The following is a 10,599-nucleotide window of genomic DNA, read 5'->3' on the forward strand; positions in this document are numbered from 1 at the left end:
TGCATTCGTCAAGTCCAAATAATCAGTTTCCTAACCACTATTCGAGGAAAGATGAGAAGGAGAAACTGTAAGGAGTTAGGAAAAGAGTTAATTTCCATCTTCTGTTTGACCCTGGGCTGTTTGTCAGACTGTAGATACCACACCCATTCCCCAGTGGCAGCGCAGAGAACTGCAGCATCGACTCCGAGCTCTGCAGAGGAGCAGCAACACGGCCGTCAGGAAGCTGGAGACCAGAGAGGTGAACTTCACACCTGAGCTGTCAGTCTGCCTGTTTTAACTGATCACCTGTTGTCCCTAACAATAACTAAGAGGGAATTCCTACAGATCTGGTACAAATGTTCAATTGAACTAAAAAGTGAAGTGATTATATTTTAGAGGTCATGGTTGGTAGAGGTGTACAACCACAGGATGGTGATCGTATTATGCTGATCTGAGTGTTTTCCCATCATGCTTTGCTCAGGCTGCAGGTAATGCTCAGGCTCTGCTGGAGAAGAACGGCAGAAAGGTTCTGCTGGTGGACTCGTTGGAGACGGACTCTCTGTCGGTGAGAACCTCATGTTCCTGTAGCTCCGCCTCCCAGACAGCGCTGTAATGAATATCAGTTGTTGTGATTCAGAAAAATATATAAATCCAAAGCAAATGGAGAAATCATAAAAGGAAAATGACTGATGACATCACTGTGACTTCCACTTGTATTCACACCTGCCCTGACGTTCCAGGTTGTGATGAAGACGGTGAACCAGGTGAGCGCCCTCTCTCCTCTCAGTTTCGTGATGCTGCTCGCTCACCAGAGGCATTCTGGGAAGGTTCTCTGTGCCTGTCAGGTTCCAAAGGTAACCGCAACTCACCTGTCGGATACATTTTCTTCCTCTGTGTTCGTTTTAATGACGGGTGAGAACATCCAGGTGCATTACCCCCATGTCAGTTACAACCAGGTGGCGGGTTTTGTTTAAAGCTTCTAATTGGCTTTGTTCTTCCCCTCCTCAGGATGCAAACTCTCTCCCGGCCTCTGATTGGGCGCTGGCGGTGTGTTGTCACCTCGGGGGGAGTGCTGGTGGCACAGCAGTGGTTGCCAAGGGAACAGGAAGTAGCAGTGACATCACAGAGGCTCTGAGGTGGGCAGAGGAGTTTGCCCGACAGAAAACACAGCGATGATGTCTTGAAGAGAAGTGACATGAGGTCCCAGCGCCTCCTGGGAGAGGATTTAACACCAGCCCACAGGTGCAACTGTCTCCTTCTCATTGGACAACAGCTTCAGCTGTGACAGTTCAGTATTTAAATGGACATTTCATTGATTTGAACGTCTTTGTTTTAAAAGAAATAAAAACACAGATTCTGTTTTTAAATTCTCTTTATTCTGAATTCATTGATTAATAATCCTTTAACAAGCTCATTACAGTTTCTCATTAAAACGTGATCAGACGTCAGATTATATTAATGTCAGCTCAGGTCTGAACGTCCTGATCTGAATCAGACGGGTCCGGGTTCCTCAGAGCAGAGACACGTTCAGCCACTGCAGAAAAACACATCCACGTCACAACTGACTTATTTGTTCTAATCACTCATGTGACTTGTGAAGAAAAAAAGGTTCTCACCTCAAAAATGTTCAGCTCGATGGTTCCTGAGTTGTCTCTGTCCATTGTGTTGAACGTGTCTGAGAGAAAACATTTAAATCACAATCATGGTTCATGACGGTGTGAGGACAGTGTGGTTAGTGAGGACAGTGTGGTTCAGGATGGTGTGGTTGGTGTGGTTAGTGAGGACAGTGTGAGGACGGTGTGGTTAGTGAGGACAGTGTGGTTTATGAGGACCCACCGAACATGGTCTCCAGGCGAACCAAGCAGCTGACGAAGTTGTCGAAGTCGATGGTGAGATCTTGTTCACTGTACCGAGCCACGAGGACCTGATGAAGAGGATTATTCAGACTGAACCCTGGAGAACACAGAGGGTCAGAGGTCATGTATGTGAACCACACGACTGGATCATGTGATTCTCTGAAGTTTAATAGCTTCTCCTTCAGTCTGTACTTCCTGTCCCAGCTTCATGTTATCTGCATGATTAAAACTTATTTGATTCAAAATCTTTTTTAAACTTGTGAAACTTTTTCCAAACTAATCCCCACGGAAACATTTCCTCATCGTATGTCGTAAACCTCTGAAGCTTCTTTCAGACATGAACTAAAGTTTCTAACACGTGACGGATGAGAACGAGGAACTATGAACGTAGACGACGTCAGCTTCTTTACCTGCTTCCTCCACAGCAACTCTCATCTCTGTGGAGCTCATGGTCCCCGTCTGATCCACGTCCTTTTCTCTGTAAATGGTCTGTCACAGGACGATAGGTGAGTTAACGGGACATGTCATCTCACTGAGGTCAAAGGTCAACACACAACTCACCAGAAAGTTTTCGATCTTTGTCCACAGAATTTTGAACTCAACCAGACCCAGTTTCCCGCTGCCGTCTTTCTGCAGCAAACGTTCAGGAAGTGAAGCGTAGATTGTTACTGACATTTTGAAAGTTATAACTCGACTCTGACCATTTATATCTAACTCCTCCTGGTGGTGGAATCAGAAATGACATCTGACACCTGAACAGTGAGTTGATCAGTTTCACGGTTTGTCTCTGTCATGTATTAAGTATTTTAGTAATATTTATAAAAAAGCACTTATATGTCACTTACATGTAGCACTTTGTAGTTTGGCTTTCTTGAAGAGAATTGTACTTTTTTGATTCTTGTTCTGGTTTGTTTCCTCATGGTTGATGCAGCTCAATGAAATGTAATGTAAAACTAAATTGAAATCCGTAACGACATCCCGTGTGAAGAGCTAACAGTTTATCTTGTGCGGTGGAAGGATACATCCAGCAGGTTGACCATGTTGCGACACGTTGTGACGCTGAAGCCGCTGGTCTGGATGTCAGATCCTGTCGGACACAAACACACTGACGGTTATTTCACTGTCGACGGAAACAACCTGAGTCTGAGGCTCAGTCTTACGTTTTGTCACCACTTTGTTGAGGATCTTCTGCAGCTCGAAGGCGCTGATCTCACAGTCCTGTGGCGGAGAGACGCTTCGTCACGTAAATGTCAAACAACATATTCTGAGATAACACGATCAGCAGCAGCTCACCTCCCCCGCCAGCTGTCCGAAGAGACCCCTGAACCGATCGTCCACATCTTCCTCGTCCAGCTCCACCTGACGACACAAGAGTCGGGCTTCAGACGTTAAGATCATCGTCACGTGTGATGACACAATATTTATCAAATATAAACTTCTCATCGTTTGATTTTGTTCAGAAAAATGTTAAATCTTCACATTTGAGAAGCTGGAAACACAGGTTCTTTTTCAGGAACAATCTGAATAATGAGCTGTATTTTCTCATTTTGATTTTATTGTTTTGTTTGTTATTTCTTTAAATGAAAGTTGTTACTGACATTCTCAAAACCTCTCTCACCTTCTTCACTCTGGACTCGATGAGGTCGTCCAACTCTCTGCAGGAACACAAAGTCACAGATTAACTCAGCGTCTGCAGTTCCCCTAACACCCCCCCACCCCGGGAGACCTACTGAAATTCGGCCTGTTTCTCAGAGAAGACTCGGACATGGAAGTCTCCGTTGTTGTTGGGATCAAACGTGGATGGGATGATCAGATACTCTCCGGGCGGCAGACAGAAGCGGCTGCAGACTTCTCGCAGGTTGATGAAGGTTTCGGAGCGAGCGGCGGAGGCGTGACGCAGGAAGAAGTTCTTGTTGAGGTGCACGGCCCTCTGACCAGCGAACTGACAGACACAAGGAGGCAGCTTCACATCACAGAACATTTCACAGACAATAAAAGTGCAGCCGAGAAACCAACTCAGAAGAAGAAGAATGTGTCAGATGATCAGTACCTCGTCAGGAACCTGAAACACAAGAAACAAACATTCACACACATGAACCTCCGAGTCGAGAAGTGATCTCACGTCTGTTTCTGCTTGTATCTGACACCTCCCTAACTTCCTGCTTTTCTTTCATTGGCTGCTGCTCACGTCCACCTCACACTCAACAGGTGTGAAACGAGAGGTGGCAACCAATCACCTGTCAGAAGCTGTGGCTGCTGCAGGCATGGAGCTGCTTCTGGTGGTTAAACTGTTGCCTGACTGCAAACATGCAAACTGTTAACTTGCTACACTTCCTCTCTCACTGTCCTCAGTTCACTCAGAACTGGTCCAACCAGCTTCTAAATCAGAATTTGTCCTTGAGGTCAAACAGTCATTGCTCAGATCTGTCAAACAACCACTCGCATCCAGAAACGTGTGTCTTCACCTCGTAGATGGCAAAGCCAATCGTGTGCATGTCCTCTCCCATCTTCCTCTTGCGTCTGCGGTTCTTCTGGATCAGACCGACCACAAAGCTGCAGCCAGCCTCGCCGTCCTCAGGGTCGTCGTCCTCCTCCTCCAGCTTAATGACAAACTGAGGGTTCGTCCAGAAGGTGTCTGTGGTCACAGAGAAAAGGGTCAGAAGGTCAGAAGATCTCTAGAAAAACATGTGGTGGGTCCTGCAGGATGTTGTTAGATGATTCTTATGTGACCTGCTCTTAGTCTGACAAGATCACTCACCAGGAAAATTCCTGCAGCCTCCAGCAGTGGATCCTCTCCTCCAGCTGCCCTCGAACTTGGACAGAGCCCACTTCGAGATACCCTCATCACTCAGAGCGTCAGGCGTCAGGTTACAGATCTCCACCCGGGAGTAATGTCGCAGGAAGTCAGTGAAAGACATCCTGCAAGACAGAGCACAAGGTTTCTCCTCATTCACAGAACCTGATGACAACATTCAGGTAGTTTGTAGAAAAACGGAGAAAACTTACCAGAATTCTCCGTCCTCTGAGCGATGGCTCAGACGCTCTCTGTCCTCGTCGCTGATGTAACGCCAATTCATCGAACTGTCGGAGGTGAAAACAGTTAGACGACAACAAAAGGTTTTAAGGACACCATGTGTCCCCTTTGACGTTTGAAACTACAGTTCCCGTAATGCAGCTGAACACCGTGGTCCCCTCCCTTTCTGTCAAATACAAGCAGCTGAAAGGTGAGTCTCAGCCACCAGGAGGCAGCAGTGTAATGAGTCAGTTATCTGTGGTGTTTGTAGAGGATCAGTCTTCACCCAGCTCAGGACAACAGGGAGGGGCCAGGTGACAACAGGAGCTGCAGGTATGAACATGACCCCTGCTCAAGTGACTCAATGATTCATTCAGGTGCTGCTGGGAAACTGAAGCTTCAATATGTCACATGTTGTATTCATGTAGTATGTTACAGCTGAAGTACGTCACGTGTTGTATTCATGTAGTATGTTACAGTTGCAGTACTTCACGTGTTGTATTCATGTAGTATGTTACAGTTGCAGTACTTCACGTGTTGTATTCATGTAGTATGTTACAGTTGCAGTACGTCACAGTGACGGCCTCCACTCATGTCGTGGCTACCTACTCATCACTCCAGGCTCCGGTCCACTCCACTTGACCCCAGGGATTCCTGACCCGGATCAGCTTTTCCTTGTCACCACGGTACTCCACCTGCAGCCAATCACACACAGAGCAGACCAGAGTAATGTGATTGGATATTAATAATACTTAAATATTTTATTTATAGGCGCCTTTCAGGGCACTCAAGGTCACTTTACACGGCAGAGATAAAAACACAACATCAAAAAACAATGTATCAAAAACATCACTAAATGAAATGGCCACATCGCATCAAAAGAAACAGTAGATCAAAAGCCCCGCCCTTTGGCGGTAATGCTCCTGGACGTTGGTTACCACCCGCCATTAAACCAAACAAAGAAGAAGAAGAAACCCCGCCCCTTTTCAGGTCACATTCAGATCCAACAAAGAACAACAAAATGTTAACCATTTAAAGTTACTCATCTACATGTCAGTGTTGATGGATAACTCCTCTGAACTTTGCTGACGACAGGTGAGGTCCAACAGGAACTCAAGCTGCTAATGCTGATGGGAAATTAAACATACACACGGGTGGGGGGGTGCTCTCTCACCTCAGCTGCACCTGTCAATGAGTAGGCGTGGCCTTTCACCAGCTTCTGAGAGGTAACTGCCTCTGAGTCGGACGAGCTCGTGATCTGAAAGAAATGTATTTTGCCACATAAACACACACACACACGTTTTTTTCAGTAGATTAACTAATACATTTTCTGACATTGTTAATATTTAGAATAAAGTTTTGCTCTGTAGGAAACGCGTTTCACACTGTCCCATGTTTCCTGATAACGTCCTCATCACATGCATGTTGTTTAATACACATCATGTTTGCACAGTGTCACATCAGCACATTTATAATAACAGTGGCTCACGTCGATGGAGCAGCCGAGCAGTGAGCCTCGGTCCAGAGCTTTCTGGATGATGTGGAACAGATGTGGATCTGGTTTGTTCAGGTCGTGGACCTCAGCGATGCCTCCTGTGAAATCCTCGAAGCCCTCGGTGGTCGCTCCTCCAGACAGAGCCTCGTAACATCCGTTCACCCTGAAGTGACATCACACATCAACACCTGAGGACTGCTGTGTGTGTTTGTTTGTGTGTGTGTGTGCAGATGGGTGTGGTTCTCTCTGACTCTCCCTATATAAACAAATGTAGAGGGTGGAGGGTGGACAACATGTAGCAACTCACACCTGAACAGGTGAACACACATGGAGCTGAATCACTGTTTTTTGTGGGTTAGGGTGAAGTTGTATTGTATTCAGAGCCTGAGGAGTATGACAGCCTGAAGGTGCTAACATCGCAGACTAGCTCTCCAGACATGGAATGTCACCTTTCCTGTGGGGAAAGGGCCTGAGCTGCTGGGAGACGTACAACAATCCACTTCGATATAGTTGGCCTACAGAGGGTTCTGAACCAAACGGGAGGGGCTGGACTTTCCCGGAGTTGCTGAAGGTGATAGATGCCAGGTGGGAGTGGGGAAACTCAAGTCAGATTCAGATTGCCAAGGGGAAGGCTCTGGCTGCTGTGTTTACTTAAAGACCAAACAGCAGCTCTGAGTACCCGGCCTTTCTGGAGTCGCTGGGTGGCGTCTTGAAAAGGGATCCACTTCGTTCTTCACATGGGCAACAACAGAGTAACCTGGAGGCGCGTTCATAAGGTGGTTCATAAGTGTACTTGGTACCTGAACACCTTAGGCAAACACTCTATGATAGACTCTGTGGTCATATCAGAAATCACATCTGAGGCCTGTTCATGAGCAGAGCAGTCAACTGATCACCAGCTGGTGGTAAAGGCTGCAAGGCAGACCTGGAAAACCAAAATGAGTTGTGAGGATACACTGGGAACATCTGGTGGAGGCCCCCGCCTAACTCCTACCTCTGGAAGAAGTTTTTTTGCATCCTGGGGGAGGTCAGGGACATGGATTCTGAGAGGGCCGTGTTCAGGGCCTCCATTCCATAAGCAGCAGGTGGGAGCTGTGGTCTAAAGATCGTTGGTGTCTGTCGAGGCAACAACCTCAGAAACCATGGTGGACACCAGCGGTGAGGGTAGGAGGTCTCCTGGAGCAGCAGACAGAGGCCAAGAGGGTTGCAGCTTCTGCTGTCGTGGAAGCAAGAATTGGGTGCGGGAGGAGTTCAGGAAGGCCATGGAGAGGAACTTTCAGTTTGCCACAAAGAAGATCTGGCAAACAATCTGGCTGCTCTGGAAGGGAAAGCATGGCTTGCCCCAGACTGAGTCGAAGGAGGGAACTTCTAACCTGGACTGGGGACATCACTGAGCCATGGAAGGAGCTCTTTCAGGAGCTCCTAAAGCCATCCTACATGTCTGCTGAGTTCAGACATCTGGAGGGAGCTGGGAGTAGAACCTGTCCTCCATGTTGGAAGAAGATGGGCCAGGTATCTCGTTAGGATGTCTCCTGGGCAACCTCCTTTAGAGATTTATCCGCGCATTCCCAACCCAGGACTCACTGGTGAGAACACATGGCCCCTATGGGATAACCTATCGGGCCAGCTACCTCCGATCTGAGCACGATCAAGCAGAAGTCAATGGATGGATGTGAATGTGATGATGATGACACTATAAAAATATTGAGGCCGGAGCCGGCCAGATCTAATTGGAATGGACATCATCAGACCAGACCTCAGCTGATCTCCAGACTCAGGTTCTTACTTGGCGTAGGCCTTCTCCAGCAGAGCGCTCCAGAACTCCCTCCCCTCCGCTGAGTGGACGAACAGCAGCTCGTCGTCTTTGACAGGCAGACGGTCGTCAATCACCACGTCCACCCAGTCCCCGTACTGCCAGAACTACACACACACATACAGAGAAACAGGACTCGTAAGGACCAGGTTCTGGTTTCAGAGATGTGTCTTTGTACTAACGACCACTGAACAGTTCAGGCACCACCCGATCTGTATCCTGAGTGCTTGTAGTTTTACCTGAGTACTGTTATTTGTCACAGTCGTGTGTACTTATGTACCTGGAAGTGGAAGATTCCAGCATACTCCCCCTCTTGGAAGCTCTGCCCGTGTGGAACGACTCGAGCCAGAACTTCCTCGTTCAGAGTCAGAGAGGCGATGGCGGCGAGCAGCCAGCAGTCACCTAGATGACAGACAGACAGGAGGCGGGGCTTAAAGCTATGGCAGAACACAGAGGCTGTGAAAAGGATCATGGGAGTTTGGTTTCTTCTGTTTATGAGCTGACTGTTAGAACTCAGATGTCAGAATGTCATTAATCACACCATCGGTGTTAAACCAATCCACAAAGGGATCGTTCAGTGAGCTGTCGTTCTGATTGGCTACGCTGTGTTTCCTGTGTTCATGGTAACAGTTTCCCTCCTGGAGGAGAGAAGCTTGTTTACAGTTTCAGTCGGCACGACAACACGCCCTCACTGCAACTGTCAACACACACACACACACACACACACACACACACACACACACACACACACACACACACACACACACACACACACACACACACACACACACACACACACACACACACACACACATTCATGTCAATGGAATTTTCCAGCTCTTTGATACAGAGACGCTTCGTGTGATGACAGTCAATGTCAGAGACGTTCAAGTGCATCGAGCAGAGTCAGACATTTCTGTCCCAGTTTTCACGAGACTCCACTCGTAGTTTGATGAAGTCAAGGTAACATCTGTAATCAGGTCTTCACACAGCTAACCACATAGCATCTCACACCTGATGACAGTGAACACATCACTACATTGGTCTTTCTGAAGCTGTGAGGACATCATTGACATGACATGACCTCTGACCCCTGAACTTGACCCTTCAAACTGTCTTTGAAACGGTGTCGTCACTAAGATGTTGAGTCACAGACTGAGATCAGATCTACGTTCTCACCCAGAGCTCCCTGACAGATGTCGGTCCTGGACGCTCCGGACACGATGAACTCGGGCTCAGAGGTCAGCTCCTGCACAGAAAAACAACAGCTCATGCAGATGTTTAGTGAAACAGGTCCTGGAGGTGCTGGTCTTACCTGAGACAGGAACCTGCAGACAGAACCCAGGTCTGAAAACACCTCCTACACTGTTTTTATTCTTTAGAAAAAATTAAACTTCAAACAAAAGTTGAATTTCAAGGTTATTTAAAATGCTTTAAAGATATTTATTCATGAGATTCAAGTCCTGAAGTCAGTCCTCAGGGCGGAGCCTGTTCTACGAAGCGAGTTCTACCTACTCTGGTTTAACTCAGGTTAACAAAATCTACATGTTTCAGTATCAACATGATTAAATCTACATGTTTCAGTATTAACATGATTAAATCTACATGTTTCAGTATATATTCAGTCTCCACATGTGCAGCGTTGTTTTGATTGGACAGTGAGCAGTGGGGCGGAGCTCAGAGCAGGTTTGAGCTGCAGTATAATTTTCCATGGTAACAGACCTTTCTGTAGAACCGGTTTCTCTCTCTCTCTCTGATGTAAACCTGATAAACCTGTAACCACCGCAGGTGTTGAAGTTACCTGACTCCTCTTCAAACAGGAAACTGGTGTGAACAGATATTCATGATAGAATCTTCGGATCTGATTCTATCTCTGATGAAAGGTGACTTCAGACGGTTTCTACTTTTTACTCTGAAGTACATTGATGTATCTGAACTGTTCTAGTCTTGGTCACTGCTGCGCTGTGAAGAACCAAGCTGGTGAAGAAGGTTTGTTAATTCACCATAAATAATAAGAAGGAGCAGACAGTTAAAGATGGAGGTGAACTGACCGTCGGTCTCTTCCAGGTCACCCCCCGGGTCTTGTAGGATCCAGCCCCCAGTTCTTTGAAGCCCAGGGAGGAGGGCAGCGCCGGGAACGACTCGTCCTGGAACAAGTGTCCGGACTCGAAGCAGCGCTGCCGCAGAGCCTCGTAGTCCTGGTTGAGGTACTTCACCGCCCGGTCGTGGGTCCCGATACCCCGGTCATGGTCCCGGCGCTGCTGCAGGGTGGAGGCGATGCCCGCCATGGTGCTGGATCCTGGGTCTGAATCTGGATCCTGGGTCTGAATCTGGATCCTGGGTATGGATCCTGGAGGGTCCGAGTCTGGATGCGATCTGAAGAGTTCACAGGTGTGACTCCAGATCGGGCGGGTCCACCCACACTTAACAAACAGGTTAGACT

The 10,599-nt window shown here is 47.5% G+C and overlaps 2 protein-coding genes across 2 annotated transcripts in view; one reads left to right on the plus strand and one right to left on the minus strand.

Annotated features, from left to right (window-relative positions):
- The window catches only part of aars2 (alanyl-tRNA synthetase 2, mitochondrial (putative)), a 7,279-nt gene extending 5,933 nt beyond the window's left edge, over positions 1 to 1,346 (plus strand). The window contains exons 19-22 of the mRNA XM_035173531.1: positions 128 to 238; positions 461 to 544; positions 720 to 833; positions 988 to 1,346. Coding sequence (XP_035029422.1) covers positions 128 to 238; positions 461 to 544; positions 720 to 833; positions 988 to 1,155 — 477 coding nt within the window. The 3' untranslated portion in view covers positions 1,156 to 1,346. The remainder of the gene's footprint in view (positions 1 to 127; positions 239 to 460; positions 545 to 719; positions 834 to 987) is intronic.
- Positions 1,334 to 10,579, minus strand: LOC118119503 (calpain-2 catalytic subunit). Its single transcript, XM_035173543.2, has 21 exons — positions 10,208 to 10,579; positions 9,336 to 9,405; positions 8,437 to 8,558; positions 8,130 to 8,263; positions 6,338 to 6,506; positions 6,023 to 6,106; positions 5,458 to 5,543; positions 4,842 to 4,916; positions 4,594 to 4,754; positions 4,301 to 4,470; positions 3,886 to 3,897; positions 3,566 to 3,777; positions 3,454 to 3,490; positions 3,129 to 3,194; positions 2,996 to 3,053; positions 2,858 to 2,922; positions 2,397 to 2,465; positions 2,246 to 2,324; positions 1,816 to 1,932; positions 1,596 to 1,654; positions 1,334 to 1,513 (listed from the first exon to the last, which is right to left on the minus strand). Exons 1-21 carry the CDS (start codon positions 10,442 to 10,444, stop codon positions 1,490 to 1,492), a joined length of 2,106 nt encoding a protein of 701 aa, XP_035029434.1. The 5' UTR covers positions 10,445 to 10,579; the 3' UTR covers positions 1,334 to 1,489.
- Positions 10,580 to 10,599: the final 20 nt, after the last annotated feature.

Source organism: Hippoglossus stenolepis, chromosome 2, assembly GCF_022539355.2.
Source record: "Hippoglossus stenolepis isolate QCI-W04-F060 chromosome 2, HSTE1.2, whole genome shotgun sequence".
In the NCBI taxonomy this organism is placed as follows: Eukaryota; Metazoa; Chordata; class Actinopteri; order Pleuronectiformes; family Pleuronectidae; genus Hippoglossus; species Hippoglossus stenolepis.

Bases quoted from the DNA above. Each gene is read 5' to 3' on its own strand.
- LOC118119503 (XM_035173543.2), bottom strand. From the start codon at position 10,444: ATGGCGGGCATCGCCTCCACCCTGCAGCAGCGCCGGGACCATGACCGG. The intron at 8,264-8,436 runs GTACATAAGTAC...GTGTGTGTGTAG, and splicing joins CTGGAATCTTCCACTTCCAG to TTCTGGCAGTACGGGGACTG. The intron at 1,933-2,245 runs GTAAAGAAGCTG...TGTGTTCTCCAG, and splicing joins AGTTGCTGTGGAGGAAGCAG to GGTTCAGTCTGAATAATCCT.